This window comes from Bipolaris zeicola (genome assembly GCF_000523435.1).
Source record: "Bipolaris zeicola 26-R-13 unplaced genomic scaffold scaffold_2, whole genome shotgun sequence".
Classification (NCBI taxonomy): Eukaryota; Fungi; Ascomycota; class Dothideomycetes; order Pleosporales; family Pleosporaceae; genus Bipolaris; species Bipolaris zeicola.
The window spans coordinates 155,196-174,142 of NW_006912051.1; the positions used below are offsets into that span (position 1 = coordinate 155,196).

The following is an 18,947-nucleotide window of genomic DNA, read 5'->3' on the forward strand; positions in this document are numbered from 1 at the left end:
TTTTTTCACGGCGAGTAGCGCAGTTGTTCTTCTAACTCTTGTGGGTGAACAAGATGATTGTTTTCCTTCATCACAATCATATGTATCTGCATTTTGATACGTGTTGTAGAATCCCAAGGGAGTTTCTTCGGCGTTCAACGTCGAAAACTTGCTAGCTGTAGTATTGGAAAACGAAATACAAGCTTTCTTCGTAACACGACGGTGGAAAAAAAAGTCTCAGATTTTTTGTTTGTTTTTTTTGCTTTCATGGAGCATTTCGTCGTCTTTTCGCAGCTCTTGGACTGATGCGACCTGAAATGATCCTGGCGTCGTAATTGCCCATCGTATCTTGCTATAGATCGATATCATATCCGTGACGCGTGTGACTTCTGAGCACCTCTATAGTTTTCGGCCTGGCTGTCCTCAGTGCCCATGAAAGCGGCGTATTTGCATTATAGTCTTCCAGGTTTGGATCCGTGTGTGGTATTAGGAGTAGCTCTTTAACTATGTGGTACAAATCTAACGATGCTGCCCATGAGAGAGGAGTCCGTCCATTGTTGTCTCGTGCGTTGACCTTCACGCCGGGTGTCCTAAGTAACAGCTGCACCATACTAATATTGCCTCTTATTACTGCCCATAAAAGGGGAGTCCGTCGTTCGGGGTCTTTTGAGTTGATTTCGATGCTTGGTATTTTGAGCAGTAGCTTAGCCATTTCGTAGCCAGTGTCAGACGTATAATTCGCCAATCTTGAAATTGGGCTTCTTCCGTTAGCGTCCCTTACGTTGACGTCAACCTGAGCCGTCTTTTGCACAGCTAACGCCAAAGGCATTCTTGTCACCCATAATAGGGGCGTTAACCGCTTTCTATCCTTTATATTGACTTCAATACCATTTACTTTTAACAGTAGTTGAGCCATTGCCAAATTGCCAGATCTTACCGCTACGAACAATGGCGTTGAGCCATCCTTGTCTGCTAGGTTGACCTTCGCTTTACCCGTTTCGAGTAGAAGTCGGACCACTGCTCTGTGTTCATTCCGTACTGCCCACCATAGTGGCGTCCGCCCATCTACACATTGAGGACTGATATCGATGCCTGTGTGATTGAGTAACATCTTGACAATATTCTCTTTTCCATTACTTGCAGCGTGAGTCAGAGCTGTGTAATTACTGTAGTCTTCTTTATTCACTTCGATGTCTCCTCTTGTCAAAAGCAGCCACACATCGTCCTCGGTCCCTATTTTGACTGCCTCAATCAATGACTTAGGACTTTCAGCCATTTTTTCTTCTCTTGGTAGTTGTACAGAAGCGACTGTAACGGATATAGTACGCACAGGCTCCCCATAGAGCTGGCCTTTCCGTCTCGATTCCACGCGCGATTTTTGGATGCACAATCTTCTGACCGGATACCGTGATGACACGAAATCCCCAAAATCTGTCTGCGCAAATTCCTCGGTCTTGGCTCTCCTCAAGTGCCTCATTGTCAGGCTCGTATCCCTCAGGTAGATCGAAATCCGCTCATCTCCACTTCCTTGTTCATGGCAATCGAGTTTTGCACAGCCAAGCTTGTCGTGACCAATACCCATAAATCGGACGTTGAGGTGAACTCCCTTTCCGCTCAAAATGACTGGATCATAGGAGCTATCTAAGGCAAGGCATTGTACAATGTTTCCGGATTTGCGAAACGAGGCTGGAGAAGTAGCTAGGCAACCACCACGATCATCGGTTGATCGCCACGCAAAAATACTATGATCGTCCGATATCTTCAGGATTTCCTCCTGGAGTCTGATGAAAGCATTTTCTCCCTCTCCATATATTAAAGGCATGTTGATGTTGAATATGCCTAACAGACAATATGCTATGTCTTCTATCCTTGTCGTTTTTCTTTCTGCAGCCCATGACATTCTTTGTGCAACGCTGAAAGTTTCGACAGGTTCTGCTTGTGAGAGCACACTGACAGAAATCCGGGTGCATTCGGATATCTCTTCTCCTAGGCCTGCTCTAGTCCCCAGAAGAGACCAGCTCTTGTCGAAGAATATCACTTCCTCTGGTGCCAACAATTCCTGGAGCGTCCACCCTCTAGTAAACCATTTGCTTGTTGAAAAACTATCCTCGGGGCCTATATCAGCTAGATACGCATAACATACGCCCGCTGACTGATACCAGGAGTACATTGAGTTTATTGCTTCCGAAAGTTCTGCGCTGCTTGTCTTGTCGATACAGCACGTGTCGACCCAAAAGTATTGAAAGCCTTCCTGAGCGGCTTGTCGTCCGCATAGGATAAGTTTACGGTAGCCGACCTTCTCTTTACCTTTTCCGTCCAGAAGATCTTGGTAAGTTACTTCTTCATTGGAGGGGCCCCAGGTATGCGAAAGAATGGCGTAAGGTGGGAGATCATCAGGCAACCGCTCAACAAGGCTGAGCTCGTCACAGCCACGAATCTGCAGGAGTCGCATGAAGATATGTTCAGGCGGCGATCTAAACAAAAGAGAAATGATATGAGGGCAGTAATTCCAGGATAAGTCGGTGAAAAAGACTTGGCGATTGGAATGCGGAGTGTGGATGGCGAACGTTGATGCAGGTAGTAGCCGAAGGCTGGCTGCCAAGACCTTCGCTACGTAAATCACGGGGCAGCATATTCAGCCTCATCAGCCTGACCAGAAGTAAAAGGTTCCGCAAGTGCTATAAGACCAGATACTATTCTACGAGGTGCTAGGCTGAAATCTAATGTAATCTTCCGACTTTGTGTTCCAGCTGCAGTCTTGAAGAACAAGGGAAGGCTGATATCACCATGTTTTACAGGAGTACGGAATGGCAACTTACCTCCACGACGATATATCATATATCAATCAAGTCGTTTATTTTATACGTTCAAGGAAGAATATTGGCTATCAACACATCCGTAAATAGTGTTTGCTGTTCGGCGTTTTGTATACTACCTACCTGACATCATTGCCGGTATATTCGGCCGCTTACTATGCGCCAGGCTTACTGGCCAAAATCATGTCTTACATGGTCTGAAATTCATAGCAAAACGTCAGACAAACGCATTGCTAAGAGCAGATAGGACCTTTAACGTTGCATCAGTGATACCTGTCGCAAGCGAATGACTATTCTTGTCCCGAAACATCGTCAGTACAAAAAGTAGGCAGGTAGATATCGCTGATAGATTAGAGCTCACAAAACTTCTTACAAAGAACTCCAATGGCATTGTTTCAAACGTTGCATTTGGCTTCTTGTGTGGACCAGTTTCCTTTTTGTTAAACGGGCTGAATCTTAGAACAATCCTCCAAGCTCCCGCGTATCTGCAAAATCCCCCCGATGGCCAATCGTTCCCGAATACCGTGGGGCTGCAAGCCCTCGAAAAGGAAGTTGTTGATATTCGCACCAACTGGCCTCTTCTGCAAGCCCCAGTGTGTCTCGCCCAGAGTATTAGGAGCCTTTCCAGATATGTTGTTTGCCAACAAGGGCGTCACTATTTTCAACTCATGATTTCCGGTTGAATAAGCAACTTGCATCTGGTTGTTGTCAAAGTCGAGGTACAGCCCAAAGTTGTGCCAGATGTCTGGATCGAAGGGCGCCATGAAATATGTTTGGACTTTCTTGGCCCATTTCCAGCCCTGAAGATAGATGACGCTGCCGGTCTTCAACATCGACTTGGTGACATCGGGGTGTATGAATCCAATGTTCTCACCATATGCTGCCAGCTCATCACCTCCACCTGTGTAGTTCGGCCCGCGAAGAGTTTCCTGCATCGGTAGTCCGACTTTAAGAGACCAGAAATCTGCCTGGAAGTCCTGGGCTTCATGGAAAGCGAGAAGATACTCGTGTGAGAGATTAAGAGCATATGGTGAAGTTCGCATAGAGAAAAGCCATGTGACTTTGCCAGAAACAGTCTGGTTTTTTCCATTCACGAGTATCTCAGCTCGGCGGAGTGCGGTCTCGCGGCCTTCGGAGGACGATGCGAAGACGGACCGGTCACTATATATACATTATCAAGCGGTAATTACGATAGTAACAGATGAGGTGATTTACGTTATCTCTACCTCGATAGGTTTTGTTCCAGCTACTTGATCAAATATCGATGGCTCCACGTCGGGAAATGATATCACTTCCCTCCATGTCTGGTCTGAGAGAGTTGAACATGTTAGTGGGCACAGATTATAGTAGCTCAGATATCTTACTCTGCCCTAGAACATATTTAGGATTGAAAGGACTCTTCGCAGTTTCGAATGTGTCTCCGGTGAAATTCTGGGGAATTCGACCGTCAAAAGTCAAGGGGCAACTTAGGGCATCAAGTGAGAGGGACAGGGCAGAAGGAAGCCCAGTCAGAAGTCCTGCGAAACAGGACTGGATAAGCTTCATCTTGGAGACATATACTCGCGATCAAATGTGAACCACCATAAAATACAATGGGAATCTTGAAGTGCGATAGCATTCGTATGCTTCCATGTCGTTATATACGCATGAGCGTCGGACTTAACATAGTTTTGTTGAGCTTGCATCCTTGAAATGACGGGAATGATGCGAGGATTCCAATTTCCATTTCGGACCGACGGCTCGCTCGCCAGATTGGCCGTGATTTGCCGATGTTTCATGAAGCAATGCATGCATAAAGAGTTCCCGTACTGACTGATGTTGCGGCTGGTAAAGACACTTGATCGTGCACGATGTGGAGGGACTAGTTACCTGGTTGAGGAAGATTTACAACAGGTCCTGCTCATACAGAGTTAGATGGAGAGGATTCTATATTATATTAAAGAAATAATTCGACTTAGTCGTAGTAATAAGTATAAGGAGGGGTGGCGGGACAGATCAGCATAAGCTTCGCTAGTATTTCGGTAGGAATACAGTGTATCCCTGTTAGCAATAACTTTTGGGAGCCACCTCTGTACTATTCTAATACATTTACTAATACGTATAGGTTGGAAATGCCCCACACGCTGCACTGTGTTTGCCAGTGTCGTCGACAGACTCATTAAATATGCACTTCCTCGCCCCGCATTTCGGCAGCGCTACTAGCAAGAGAATCAAGCCGTCCATCATCGTCACGACAATGATTAGATCCAACAGTGTGTTCTATTGGAAGAAGAACACCATTTCTACCTGGCGATCAGAAGTGCCACCTACGCGATGCACCATACCTCCATCAGCCCTATTTTTATTGTTGTTCTTCCCTTCATGTTACGACCGAAAGTCTAGAAGATGCAAAACTCCTTATACTCCAATCACAGCCTATGGGCAAGGCAAAGCTGAGCCCATAATGTCGAGACGGCCATGCTCAATTGATGTTTGGGAAGTTAAATTAATCGTTCCAAATACAAATTCCATGAGCCCTCCCGACGTTTAGGGGACGACACTGAAGGGACGATTGCGCAAAGATGATTGAAACAAAGACACTTTGAGTTCATAGAGGTGGCTAGTTAGAGCGGCTATCATATCACTGACAGACGAACTCTATCGGGCCTAACAGGCCTACTACGTATTGCGCCTTGTTACGTCCGCGGAGAAGAACGCTAGCGCGATTACCATGGGTAACATGCAACACAGTGCTTAGCTCCGATAGATACAAGTCGACTAGTCTCGGTGAACCCTACAGAACACTTCTTTCAATTATACTAAGACTGTGCACAACAATGGTCGATATTTCGTAGGAACTCCTAGCTGTGAGCTTTGGTTGCAAGGGAAGAAAAATGGGTCTTTTAGGTTCAGAACTTGCGATATAACACTTTCAGTTAGTGCAGCTGAAATACTCAGTGCTGCCGACTGTCGATACTACTGTTCCTTTACCCGCTGAATGTGGGTGATAGACTAGCGTCAACCAGGGTTAGCTCCTTCCCAGATAAGTCCCACTCTAACCTAGTCACCTCCAGACCTATATTCTATGTCACACAAACATGAATTGATCTCATCAGCATGAAAACCAAAAGCACGACTGGCCTGATCAATAGGCGCGCTAAAAAAGCCGTCGCGCCTCAGTCCGTTGTGAAAGACGAAAACAATAGCGACATTGTCGCGCAGAATGAGGAAGATGATTCGAGCACTTACAAGCCGCGACCACAACTGCCGCACCCGAACGTTCACATGCGAAATATGGCGAGTCTGATAAGTAAGAGAAGAGCTTAGAGAGGCTTTACTAGGGGGTGCTGATAAAGACTAGAGGAGCTCGAAGATGGCACCATCGATGTTGACCCGGAATATCAGCGGGAGGTTGTTTGGACAGGTAAGGATAACACGAGTCGACTGCTATTGCGATTCTACTAACTCTATTCAGCGGATCGCATGACTGGCTTGATAAACTCGTTGATGGGTAATTCACACCTCTCCTATGTCCCTTCCATCTAGTCTGGCTAACCCTGCAGAAAACTACTACATCCCTCCGATCATTCTGAACAAAAAGACGGATCGTATCTCAAGCACTGGACAAACACGTGCCACCTTTGTGTGTTTCGGTGGGAAGTAGCGTCTGTCTTCTGTGAGAGCTTTTGCGAAAGGAATGATTCCTTGCCATGACCACCAGGGAGAGAAATGGTGAGTTTCTTTGAGATCTGTCACCACTTAGGCATGCTCACCAACATTGCAAGGTGGTTTTGCGAGGCTCCAGGCACTAAGCGCAAACGCTTACTCCCGCTAAAGGCCCAGAGATTCTTTCTAGAGAAAGACTTTGTTACCTTCCAGTTCGCAGAGTTGACCCAGGAGCAAGAGGAGGACTTGTTTGCCAGAGTTCAGATGGGTGCCCAGCTTAGTGCAGCCGAGAAGATACGAGCAAAATCGGGACCATGGCAGGAACTAGCAAAGCTCTTCGTACAAGATTTCCCCGTCATCTACGAGTTGACGAAAGACCGAAGTCGCGCAAAGGATTTCCAAATCACCATGGCCTGTTTTCGTCAGATTATTGAAGTCAGGAGTTCACGTGCAACAAATGGAAGCGGAATTCCAGTCTTCGAGGCAGCCTACAACGCAGTCCCTAAACTGCTAGATAATTCGTCATCAGTCACTGATGCTACAAAATCTCATCTTGCAGCCGTCTGGAAAACCTTTAGCGAGCTTGTAGAGCTGGATCCCGATATCTTCACTAACGCGAATAAATATCTGCGCGGTGTTCAAACTTTTGCACCTATAGAGATGGTTGGTGTTGCTGTCCTGATTTCTATGTACTTAGAAGTGGGTCACGAAGTTCTTTTAAGAGATATCAGGATACTCCGCGAAACGCTTCGCGAGTCCTTCTCAGATCTTCGCCTTAATCGCCAGGTCTGGAAATCCATATGGGAGATCATTGACGGCTTGCAAGCGATTCGCGGTGGTGTGGAAGACGACATTACAGAAAAACCGCCCCCGTCTACAGTGTTGGGCTCGGCATCAAATATTCAGTCTTCCATCTCAGCAAAAGTATTACTAGACGGTTTCAAGAAGAGGGCTGCGCCTGAGACCCTCTCGAACGCTACATCGTCACCACAAAAGTCGGCTATTGAAGCCGAATCTTCAAACATGCCGCCAATGAAACGACGTCGCAAGGGCTCGAAGCCAGCAGATGCGATCGTTTCGAACAATCTTCCAAGTAACAATGTCATGCCGCAAACAATGGGGAGTTTTCCACCTTACCCATCCCAAATGGCTCCAGCGCGTTCCGAAGATCACGGTGCTTTTACACCTAGTCATACAAAGAAAGAGATAAAGGGCGTCATTGTACCTGTGTCTCCACAGTTGCCTGTTATAGCTGGCCTTGATGCACCAGCGTTATCACGACAAGTAGCTCCTTCATCACTGGACTCATCTGCTCCCCGGGTACGTGCAAAACCCAACACCAAAAGACGCATGCCTGTTTCTCGCCCGACGAAAGAACAAATGAGTGAAACGATTGACCTCACTGGTGATACCCAATAAAGAGACACTATTCATACTCATGATACCAGGATCAGATACCAAAGGCGGACTGGAGGCGGGGAATGACATTCTTCTGAGCTTGGCTCGAGGTGGGGGCTATTTGGGGGGCTGAGATGATGTATTATTGAGGTATGGCAATTTATGATATGATCTGTATCAATACTCTGGAACCAAACAAAAATGCTATATGACTTAAAGACTGAACAGTACCTCGTATCTTCGAAGCAACAATAATCCCTTTTTCAATACGTAATCAATGTGCTGAAGCATTGCCCAGAACGCCCACATGCATATCAGCAGCGTGGTAAGCACTGATTGGGGCAGTCGATTCTTTCACAACTTCCGAGTAAACTGCATCGACTTCCGTCAGTATGGCCTTGTACGGCTGTGCATTGGAACCAGAACACGATTGTAGGCGCGTTGCGCTACTATCGAGGCCTTTCGTACCGAAACAGGGTCCTGGATACGACGTCATGGCGCACTCTCAACCTCGGCATGTCGCCAACCCATTGGAGATGAGACGTACTCCTACCATGGGCCTACGACGAGTAGGCTGGGCCAGGGAATACCGCAAAAACTCTAAATTCTAAGGAAACGCCCATTGTAGCGGCGACAGTCGGCGTCTCGGATACACCGGATCCAACAGATCAACACTTTCGCGCTCTTACTGCAGGAAACACATCTACACCACTCCAAGGCCATACGGACACAGCTTCTTCACGCGATACCCATATACCCGTTACGAAGTATCACCATGGGTTTTAATCCCGCGACCGACATTGGGAACCTGGAGGGCAAAGTCATCTTAGTGACTGGTGGTACGTACGCATATACGTTTCCTTCGCAGCCGCTCCCAGCGACACCAATATCTCAACCTCAACCTTCCTAACGCGTCCACACAGGCAATGCTGGCCTAGGCAAGCAAACAATCGCATATCTCGCCGCCCACAACCCCGCATGCATTTACCTCGCCGCCCGCAGCGAGTCCAAAGCCCGCGATGCCATTGCCTCGATCAAATCCTCAGTGCCCAACGCCTGCAACATTGAGTACCTCTCCCTCGACCTAACATCCTTCGCGTCCATCGCCGAAGCAGCCTCTACATTCAAGGCCCGCGAGTCGCGCCTCGACATCCTGATCAACAATGCGGGTATCATGGCGACGCCGTACGGCACGACGAAAGAGGGCTACGAGATCCAGTTTGGCACAAACCACATGGGCCACGCGCTGCTCACCAAGCTGCTGCTGCCCACCATGCTCGAGACGGCCAAGCTTCCAGCCGCCGATGTGCGCATCATCAGTCTGAGCAGCTACGGACACGTCATGCCTGTTTCCCAGGGCATTCTCTTCGACCAGGCTGCGCTGGAGCAGCAGAGCACTGTGCGCCGATATGGCTCGTCGAAGCTTGCGAACCTGGTCTATGCTAAGGCTCTCGCTGAACACTATCCCCAGATCACGTCTGTGTCGCTGCACCCAGGTGTGATCATGACGGATCTGTTCAACACGCTGCGCACCAATATCTTTTTGAAGGTTGGGCTGTGGGTCTATGCGATCATAGGGTTGGTCTTACCGGGTCACTTTAGAGGACCAGAGGGCGGGGCGCTGAATACCACATGGTGTGCGACAGTGCCCAAGGAACAGCTCGAGAATGGGGCGTATTATATACCGGTTGGTAAGAAGGACGGTGGTAGTAAGTATGCGAGGGATGAGGGGTTGAGGAAGAAGCTGTGGGAGTATACAGACGAGGAGTTGGCGAAGCATGGGTATTGAGAGAGTAAGATGTACAAGTATGTACTCATCGTAATGGGTTGTGGTAGTCGGCCTGGATCATCGTTGAAGGGACTTGAACGAATGCAATTTTGTTCTTATGTCAATGTCTTCTCAAGCTGCTCGCGAACTCCACCAGAGATGCATTACCAGTCGTGTATTGGTACCTCCTTCTATGTGCTGGAGACCTGCCTCTATATACAAGTAACAGTGAAGCGCTGCAAGAATGCTGTCCGCGCCAAACGCCCGCCCATGTGGTATCGTGAACCTGTCTATAGCTCAACCTCAGCTCTCTTGTAAGCTTCTTTTTCTTCACATCTTCCCTCTAATCTACCCTCTTGAGCTGGCGGTAGACCTTTTTATGTTGTTCCAAGAATAGAAACGTGAGTACAGTATGCGGTCCGACGCGAATGAAACTTGGTACCCAGCCCTTGAACATCCAGCGGAATCCCTCAGCCCTCATCGTATCTGAGACTGTTTTGACAAGGCCTGCATTCTCGCTTGAACTCATGACTTTGGTCTTGATAACATCTACTGGCGAACAGATCGTGGTAGCGACAAAACCTGCCAGAAAAGACGCGGTGAAATGCGTGGTGAGATTGTCCTGAAGAGGTGTGTAGTTCAACAGGACACGCTTGAATCCATCGTAGGTCGCCAGTTGGCCAACAGTCATGAGCACGGCTCTTGAGGAATTGGGCCAAACGCCTTTCCACAGGCTAGCTACGCCTTCTTCTCGCGACATGCGTATGATACCGTCAATAGCATTTTTGTAGCCTCGCCTCTTCTCCTTTGGCAGCGCAGCATCATGTTGCATACGCACGTTCAGGATGTCTCCTGGATTTCCAGCAAAGCCACCAAGAAAGCCTGATACTGAGGCCATACCAACGAGTGTAAGGAACGAAGGTCTGTTATCGGTCGTTGTCATGCGGGCTTTTAGCGATTCGTACACACCGAAGCGTGTCATGCTATATGTGCCTTGACGAAGCTGCGCCGCAGATATCTATAGTCTATTAGAACTTGTCGTCAAGGTTGAGCGGGGAAGGCATACGCCCTTGTAAAGACCCAGTACACCATCAGTTTTCATAACATGAGAAAACATTTGCACCATGTTTAACCGTACGCCATGAGTCGCCTGTGTTTGTAGGCGGACCTAAAAATTGTGAGTAAACAAGAACAGGCGCATGCGACCCTGTGTGACATACCTTTACTATTCCCATTGTTAGCCAGAAACCCCACATATCATACGAAAGAAGATCGCAAAGACTTACCAAGATCCAGCGGGTGGGTGAAGAAAGTCGCAAAACAGCTTGCGCTGCCGCCGAACCAGAAGGGATAATGAATCGGCGTTTTCTTGACAGGCTTTACATCTTCACTTTTGCGCAGTTCGGGCAAAGTCACCCTCTTCGCGGCTTGAGCCATGTTGAATGCGAGACACTGCGCAGCAGCGGCATGTGAATCTGGCCAGGGGTGGGTGAAGTAGAGCGGACAAAGCCGTACAGCAGCCTTATAACAAAGATTTGCTCGTGAAAGTTCGGTGGTTGTTAAGGGACCGAGAAATCAGCATGCGGACGTCATCCCTGCATTCGGATTTAAGCCCGGAGCTGGCTTGGCTTGGCGTCGCGTACGGTTTTGCAGGCTGCACGACTAACCAAGACAATCGCTATACTGCAAAAATGCGAATACCTTTATGCTCGGCTGCGACATGCCGCCAGATATACTCAGGGGTGCCGTTGCGGATATGGAGACCTCAGTTGGCCTCTCGACTTACGCTGCGCAACGTGAGATACAACTCTTCAGGTATGTTCCTATCATGTGAAGAACTATTTTTAGTATGGACTATTGTACTATACGTATGCATGCAATACATTAGCGATGTGGAACAAAGAAATACCTTTCTAAGACTCTCCAGGAGAGTTACCTAAAGAAGTCAAGATAGAAGGGAAAACATACAAGACTGATGAGTGGATGAACACACCTTCGTCAATTCTCGATGCGATACCCAGGCGTCTACATCTTCAACCAGACCATCCTCTCACCATCACACGGAAGTTGATTGAATCTCGGTTTCCTGGATACAAGACACACAACAACCTCTTTCCGATTGTTACCACTGGGCAAAATTTCGACTCGCTTGGTTTTCCACTGGATCACATTGGGCGAAGCAGAACAGACACGTACTATCTAAACAAAGAAACCGTATTACGAACACACACTTCTGCTCACCAAGCCGACACATTCCGCAACAATGAAAGCGAAGGGTACCTCATCAGCGCAGATGTTTACAGGAGAGATGCCATTGATCGAAGTCACTATCCTGTTTTCCATCAGATGGAGGGAGCGCGGACATGGGATCGACAGCAAGCTGAGAAAGAAGGCAAGAATCTTGCCGATATAATCTGGGAAGACGTAGAAAAGATACCCAAGCACGACATTGCTGTTGAAGATCCAAATCCGACTTACCATGCGGAACGCAACCCACTACAGGCAGGCCATTCACCAGAAGAAGTCGAAGCCATTGCCGCACACCTCAAACGCAGTCTCGAAGACATGGTGGTGACTATCTTCAACGCCGCAAAATCCGCTTCAGATGCGGAGACTTTCGGTGAGCCGCTCAAGGTGCGCTGGGTCGAGGCCTACTTTCCCTTTACCTCGCCATCATGGGAACTAGAAGTCTTCTGGCAGGGCGACTGGCTCGAGGTACTAGGTTGCGGTATTGTCTCTCAACCTATTCTAAACAACGCCTCTGTGTCCAACCGCATAGGATGGGCGTTCGGACTGGGTCTCGAACGTATCGCCATGCTCCTCTACTCTATTCCCGACATTCGCCTATTCTGGTCAAAGGACGAGCGCTTCCTGTCGCAGTTCAGCGAGCAGAAATGCATCACACCATTCGTCCCCTTTAGCAAGTACCCGGAATGTTTCAAAGATGTTAGTTTCTGGTTGAGAAGCAGTTCAAGCGCTGCTGGCGGTGCTGCAGCTACGCACCCGCCTACATCAGCAGCATCACCAAGTCAGGTCGTGTCACCCGAATCGCCCTCTGGCGCTTCGGCCCCTGGCACACCGACTGCGCCCGCGGCCCCTGTCCCAACATCAACCCCTTCGTTCCACGAAAACGATGTCATGGAAATTGCACGCGAAGTCTGCGGCGATCTCGTCGAAGACGTCCGTCTGGTAGATGAGTTTGTGCACCCCAAGACGGGGCGCAGGAGCATGTGCTACCGTATCAACTACCGCAGCTTGGAGCGCACACTCACCAATAAGGAAACAAACGAGATGCACGAGCGACTGAGGGCTTTGATTGTCGCGCGCTTAGGCGTCGAGCTTAGGTAGGGGCAGCAGAAAAGACGGCCTTGGAAACACTCAACGGCGAATTCGTGTTTGACTAGGTGTAACATGTCTTGTAATTCAACATAGTCCACTCTTCTTGCTTCCTTTTCCCAAAGAAAACGGGTCACAAATGCTTCTATAGAACAAAGTCCCTCAGTCTAAATCTTTTTATAACTCCAAAAGTAATAGCAAAGGAAAAAAACATGGTTGTGGACCAAACCGTTGAGAATGTGGCTGCCATGTGGCAAGTGGGCATGACACTTGTTCCTGACTATCTTTCTCCAAAAGAAAACGACGGTACACAGAAAAATCAAAGTGATCGTAGCGGTGCTGATCTGTGACACCAACGAAGGGAAAAGCAAATGAGTCCAGCCTTCCCCTCGGAACAACGGAGATGCCCCCTCCCCCTCCCCCGGAAACAACGCAAAAGGAAAAGGAAAGAGAGATAAGAAAGTTTGAGCTAGCCCTTGGCGAGGCTTGCATCATACACAATTTACACCCTACTGGCAAATCCCCTACTCGGCAGTCGAGAAAATGCGGCGTTCGGCTCTTATCCGTAACCCACGAGTTACGTACCCGTACAGGCAAGTAGCAGTAGTAGCCCCCCCCCTCCCCTAACCCCGCATTGCCCAACCCAAGCACACCGAAAAATTCCCCAACGCGCCAAAAAAGAAACAGGATAATTCCTTGCAACACGACATCCAGCGCTTCCGCGCTTCCCCTTCCCCCAATACCAGGCAACCCCCGGGCAAACCCCCCCGCATCCTTCGGCGCCTACAACCCATCACTACTACCAACTTACCATCTCTAACACTTCCCCCCCTCTCCCCTTTCCCACGTTACAACACGGGGACTAAAACACAAACAAAATCCTTAAGCCCACCCGCTCCACAAAAAAAAGCAAACCCGCCTTGCCTACTTTTTTACCGTACTAGTACACATACACACACCTCGGACTCGACACACGCCATTTTCTGAAACACGAACATGCTGCACGCGCTTTTCGCACGTGGGAAATGATTGCTGCAACGTGTGGGTCCCCGCCAGAGTGGTTGTAAGTTACTCTATGCCAAACATATGCAAGCACGGAGCGTTTTTTTTTTGGAGCGGGGGAGGGGGGCCAGAAACGTGCATTGTACGGAACGAAAAATGGTCGAAAGGTCGGCGACTTGGAAGGGGGGAAAGGGGGGAAGGGGTAAGGATTGGCGCAGGTATGGATCATGTAGGTGTTATGTAGGTATATGTAGGTGTCAGGGTTATTATTATTATTTTTGGGGGGGAACTTGGCTGGTTGGAGAAGGAAGAGATGTGAGGGGAGAGGTCCGTTTGTGTGGTTTGCGGTTGTGGACCCCGCAGTTTGCCCAGCTGTTGCCCAGAGTTAGAATGCCAGGGGTTTTTTTTCTTTTTGTTTGGGAAGGAGGGGGTAGGGGGGACTGCAGCAGTAAAGACGGAAGAGGTTTGGATTCCGGTATATTTTGGTTTTAGCCTTGTGTGGTTGGTAAGTGTGTGTGTGTGTGTAGTCAGTTATGTATGTTCAACGGTGAATCTGCATGCGCATGCGCTTATCGTGCAGCATCTGTCTTCACCCTCCTGTTACATAATTGCATCGGTGTAACTTGCTCGTATTTAGGCAAAGCGAATAGAAAGAGAGAAAAAGATGGAGAGAATGTAAAACAGGTATTTCCTGTTGCGCATACATGCAAGCTACATACTTACTAATTAGCCTGGACGGACACGCCCGGCGTCGCCGACGCCGTCGCCGTCAGAAAAGAAACCTATTTCGCAAGCTCGTCCGGTAATGTGGTGGTATACTTACAGACTTACTACACGATAGCTGGTGCAGTGGTGCGCGTTGACCTACCGGTGTGGAATGTCGAACCAACAAGATAAGCAATTAGTGCAGACATACACCCAATCTTAAGCCTCGCTTTGCACGAATAAATATGACGGGCCCAACCTAGTTTTAAATTTAGCAGCCGCATCGTTTTTAGTTGCAATTAGGTTCTTGCAAAAAAACAGCCAATGGACATAAAACAATCTGACAGGTCCTTTTCTTTTTACTTTAGCTAAGGCCGAAAAAGTGTAAATTACTGGGGTGAAGCGATTCCTTCTGGCTTGACAGCTGGGGAATCTCGATTGCCGCAAAAGTTTCTTCTATCAGACATGTGTGGGCTTGTTAGTACTACACCATGTAAAATGTTTCTTTCTCTTCAGAAGGACCTGCTGCTTGCTTAGGGAGAGAGTATTCTGCGTATGCCGAAAAAGCTTTCAATCACTTGATATCTAGGCATGACGTTTAGGGAAAGAGAAAGTAGAACGTGCGAACACCTAATTAGGCATGTCCTTCATTTACTTGGTTCATATACTTAGATGAATGAGGCTGATAATGCAGCTTTGAGGTCTGGGCGAACAGGGTGTTCCCGGTTCGACGCCTTGGAACTTCAGACCAAAGCCATGGCAGGCTGGCGCGTTGCAGCGCCTTCTTGTGCGGCCTTGAATAGTTTGTTCTTTTGGAAGGGATCAGGCCGCAGGCCCGGTAGGCTTTAGCTCTTCGGCCCGTTTCTACAAAACGAATCTGTCAGTAGTGCAATTCCAATTTTTTGCAGTGTCTTGGGAGTAGAGTAAAACTGGCTTTGCGTTCGTATATCGGTGATTCTAGTTATTCCCAATTACCATCAAGCTAGCAGCATTTTCGTATTTACAAACCGGCAACTACCATCGCGCATGCACGGTAGTTGCCTCACTATGTGGTCCAGATGTTAGTTGCATATGCAAGGGTCTCCTTGTGACAACCAATACTAAGGCCGAGTGGGATTGATTGCACACAACAAGGCCGAACTTTTTGAAAATTGGAGTCAGCTCAAGGACGGGCAACCGCGTGCTTCCGAAGAGTAAGTACCGTGTGAGCACAGGAACCAAAGCATATCCGGGTATGAACACTGTTCCATAGTTTGATTCTGTGCAATATCAACCCGTGTGGTTGATTGGCGCTAGTGTGCAAAGGACTGAATTCCTGCAGCTGAATCCTCGACGCAAGGTCGCGACACGACCATATACATGCGGTGCGATGCGACACTTGGGCTTGCTGTGTGGGGAAGATGAAGGAGTGTGAGCCGTGTTTGTCCGGCGATGGGACGGTTGGAGTTAGAAGGTTAGAGATTGAAATAAAGGTACACGGCAGTACCCGATGGGATAAGTAAGCGATAGTAAGCGATAAGCCGCACCCCGTGTGTTACAGCCTGCGATTAGCTTACACACAGCTCCTTCTCATGTCGGTGAAAACTGCAATCTGCAGATACCGCAGATTGGCGGACGAAGGATTTGAGATATTCTAAGAAGCGCCACGCCGGCTCCCGTTGACATGGTGGGTATGATGGCTGGCTGACCACGTGGAGTGGATGCCTTGAAACCAACTGCGGGATCTAGAATCGCAGCTGGACAAAGTCCCCTCTGCCGAACCTGTGCCAGACCTGACAAACAATTTATAACGTGTATTACTGGTAACAATCATGTGACCAGGGCCCAGCAATGGTGGTCAACGGAGGGCCAAAGTCCGATTTTACCGGATAGATGCAATATTCAATGTGAATCTACGTCTTGCTCGTTACAGAATCATTATCACAGCAACAGAGAGGATGTCGGGCCGAGGTCATGAGGCAGAAGATATCTTGGCAGACATTTGGGAGAGGCGGTGAGCCCAATGGTTTTTAGTAACAGTGGTTGGGTCTCGCTGCAGTCGTAACCTTGCATGCCTACATACATATGTACATAGGCATGCAGAATCTAGTGGCAACGAAACCCGATCAACGGCGCCCCTGCAGCTTCAAAATGAGGGGTAGGAGAGCACAAGCTCAAAGGACTTGGTTCCGACTCATGTGTACTGTGTGTATTATGATATAGTCAACTGTCATATGTAGTGTATACACTACTCCAAGTGGGCCAACGTCGGTCGACGTGACCTTGAACATGAATTTAGTCGGCCGGCTTGACATCGCGGATCGTTTCCAGAGTCGATGGCGAGTTGTGGCAAGTGGAAAGGATGAGCGTTATAGCAACACGTGTGTGGGTACCTGGCACGGCGGGCAGGTTATCCCACGAGGTCGGCCAATAAACCGTGGATTTTTGTGGCTCAACACACTCAAAGTCGCATGGTCATACTATCATGACACCCTTATAATCAGGTTTGCATCGTAGTGTTTCATGGCCATGCAATTCCACTACCAGACCGGTGCATGTAGTTCCGCATGCTCTGTTTAATCACCAAGGGCGATTTTTTTCCCTCGACGGGTGCCATGCGATGTGCTTGTGGAGAAGTGGAGGGATGTACATAATCTCCATGGGTGCAGATGCAGGCCTATGTGACGACAATCAGCAATCAGGCGGCAGTCGAACAGGAAATGATGCTTGGCGTGGTGGTCGAGCTGTTTGGACATGACGAAAGCTGTTCCTTTGCTGCGAACCTACTGAGTGTGGCGAGATGCAGGCTCGGCTCAGAAGAGTCAAGAGAGGGCGGGATGAAACCCAGATGTCGTTTTGTCGGGGAAGATGACCCGGCCCATGTGGAAGCAGCAAGACGAACCGCGCACTGATTTGCTTTTGACAAGGAACAGGAAAAGCACTAGCCGGATTAGACGGACATCGGATGATGTCGACTTTGCGCAAAATATTTGTGGGATCTCGTGCCGCAATCCTTTGGCCAGAGGGATGCGTCGCGCATTGCTTGGCGTGACCGTCGAGAGCGCTCTGCATGCGTGCAGACAGGATGCGGGAATTAGCAAGTGAAGCTGTAGGTATAGGTCCAGCACATATGAACGTGACGACGCTTTATCGTTGACGATGACGAGTGGTTTGATTGTTGCATTGCAAGTCACAGGTGGCAAGGGCGAGTGCATAATGTTTCGTGGGGGTTGCTGATGCCTGGCCACACAGTGTTGGTTTTGCAGCCACCGCACGAGCCAGCGTGGCAGGTCGGAGACAGCAGAGTTGGAGTAGGTATTTGCTTGGCCCATGACCACAATGGGCCCACTGATAGAGAAGACTCGAGTGGGCAAGTATGTACATACGTACGTACTACACCTATAGCACATGAGTGCACATCAAACCGGGCAACAGATTTGGGCGGGGGCGTGTGCGGGCCGGTTCTGCAGAGCACTCAGGCACAAGCAAGGCGGGTTCCTGTTTTGTAGAATATGTACGTATGTACTTGTGTAGAGCATGCAACAAAAAGATGGCTAGGCATGGGTGGTGGCATGGCGCAAAGTTTAGAGATGGCGGAACCAGTGTCGAGGGTCCACACAAAGCTTGGCTGCTGGCGACCCCCCATGCAGCCGTTCAGCGGAGTCGGCAAGCCACATGCCGGGGGCTTGATTGGGAAGGGAAGTGGCCATGAGCAGACGCAAAGGGGGTAGCGGGGCTGGTGACGAGAGACATGCAGGAGGATGTGAGGCCAGCTTGTAGTATAGGTGGGAACTGATCGTCTTTACCGGCCGCGAGTCGGATGCGGACAAGCGATGGTCGAGTTGCTGTATACGTGATGGTACAGTGTGCAGACAAAGGGAGGTTTGATGAGGGTGGTGCCGGTCGAGTAGAATGGGCAGGCTCGGTTGGAGATGAAAGTGGAGGAGTATCGCGGACATTGTTATTAGCCATGGCCATGGCGTGAACATGACTGCTAAGTGCGTTGATACGAGCAGGAGCGGCAGCAGCAGCAGAAGACATGGCAATGGTGTGTGGACGGTGGAGGCGGAGGTGGTGCAGCAGCATCAGTCGCACGTGAGGAGAGGTGTGTGGCTCGCCGTTGCATACACGACGACGGCATGCATGTGGGGTTAGTTAGTTGCCCTCGAGCAGCGCCCAAGAGGCTAAAGGATGGAGGAGGATGCCGTGCAGGTGGCCGCGCCGACGGGCTCGAGGCTCCAGCGCTCTCAGCAGCTTGGAGGAGCGGGCAGCGTGGTGTCACGACGGGCGGCGATAAGCTTCGCGCGCCGTCTAGAAAA

The 18,947-nt window shown here is 49.2% G+C and overlaps 9 protein-coding genes across 9 annotated transcripts; 4 read left to right on the forward strand and 5 right to left on the reverse strand.

Annotated features, from left to right (window-relative positions):
• Positions 1-331: 331 nt before the first annotated feature.
• Positions 332-691, reverse strand: COCCADRAFT_81597 (uncharacterized protein; the record flags this gene model as incomplete). The annotated part of the gene is made up of 1 exon (XM_007708574.1): positions 332-691. The coding sequence occupies one exon, from the start codon at positions 689-691 to the stop codon at positions 332-334; it is 360 nt and encodes a 119-aa protein (XP_007706764.1).
• Positions 692-877: 186 nt separating this feature from the next.
• Positions 878-2,431, reverse strand: COCCADRAFT_49158 (uncharacterized protein; the record flags this gene model as incomplete). Its single annotated transcript, XM_007708575.1, has 1 exon — positions 878-2,431. A coding segment is annotated over one exon (1,554 nt), but the record flags the coding sequence as incomplete, so codon positions are not given.
• An 852-nt stretch (positions 2,432-3,283) lies between these two features.
• On the reverse strand, positions 3,284-4,247 carry COCCADRAFT_64554 (glycoside hydrolase family 131 protein; the record flags this gene model as incomplete). Its single annotated transcript, XM_007708576.1, has 3 exons — positions 3,284-3,956; positions 4,011-4,104; positions 4,160-4,247. Coding segments are annotated over 3 exons (855 nt in total), but the record flags the coding sequence as incomplete, so codon positions are not given.
• A 1,644-nt stretch (positions 4,248-5,891) lies between these two features.
• On the forward strand, positions 5,892-7,859 carry COCCADRAFT_383 (uncharacterized protein; the record flags this gene model as incomplete). The annotated part of the gene is made up of 6 exons (XM_007708453.1): positions 5,892-6,084; positions 6,136-6,198; positions 6,250-6,285; positions 6,338-6,417; positions 6,496-6,506; positions 6,560-7,859. The coding sequence occupies 6 exons, from the start codon at positions 5,892-5,894 to the stop codon at positions 7,857-7,859; spliced, it is 1,683 nt and encodes a 560-aa protein (XP_007706643.1).
• A 363-nt stretch (positions 7,860-8,222) lies between these two features.
• Positions 8,223-8,378, forward strand: COCCADRAFT_81826 (uncharacterized protein; the record flags this gene model as incomplete). The annotated part of the gene is made up of 1 exon (XM_007708577.1): positions 8,223-8,378. A coding segment is annotated over one exon (156 nt), but the record flags the coding sequence as incomplete, so codon positions are not given.
• Positions 8,379-8,613: 235 nt separating this feature from the next.
• On the forward strand, positions 8,614-9,627 carry COCCADRAFT_81715 (uncharacterized protein; the record flags this gene model as incomplete). Its single annotated transcript, XM_007708578.1, has 2 exons — positions 8,614-8,677; positions 8,762-9,627. 2 exons carry the CDS (start codon positions 8,614-8,616, stop codon positions 9,625-9,627), a joined length of 930 nt encoding a protein of 309 aa, XP_007706768.1.
• A 322-nt stretch (positions 9,628-9,949) lies between these two features.
• Positions 9,950-11,043, reverse strand: COCCADRAFT_32011 (uncharacterized protein; the record flags this gene model as incomplete). The annotated part of the gene is made up of 4 exons (XM_007708521.1): positions 9,950-10,624; positions 10,673-10,774; positions 10,827-10,831; positions 10,893-11,043. 4 exons carry the CDS (start codon positions 11,041-11,043, stop codon positions 9,950-9,952), a joined length of 933 nt encoding a protein of 310 aa, XP_007706711.1.
• Positions 11,044-11,326: 283 nt separating this feature from the next.
• On the forward strand, positions 11,327-12,954 carry COCCADRAFT_386 (uncharacterized protein; the record flags this gene model as incomplete). The annotated part of the gene is made up of 2 exons (XM_007708454.1): positions 11,327-11,402; positions 11,534-12,954. The coding sequence occupies 2 exons, from the start codon at positions 11,327-11,329 to the stop codon at positions 12,952-12,954; spliced, it is 1,497 nt and encodes a 498-aa protein (XP_007706644.1).
• A 5,328-nt stretch (positions 12,955-18,282) lies between these two features.
• On the reverse strand, positions 18,283-18,669 carry COCCADRAFT_21705 (uncharacterized protein; the record flags this gene model as incomplete). The annotated part of the gene is made up of 1 exon (XM_007708485.1): positions 18,283-18,669. The coding sequence occupies one exon, from the start codon at positions 18,667-18,669 to the stop codon at positions 18,283-18,285; it is 387 nt and encodes a 128-aa protein (XP_007706675.1).
• Positions 18,670-18,947: the final 278 nt, after the last annotated feature.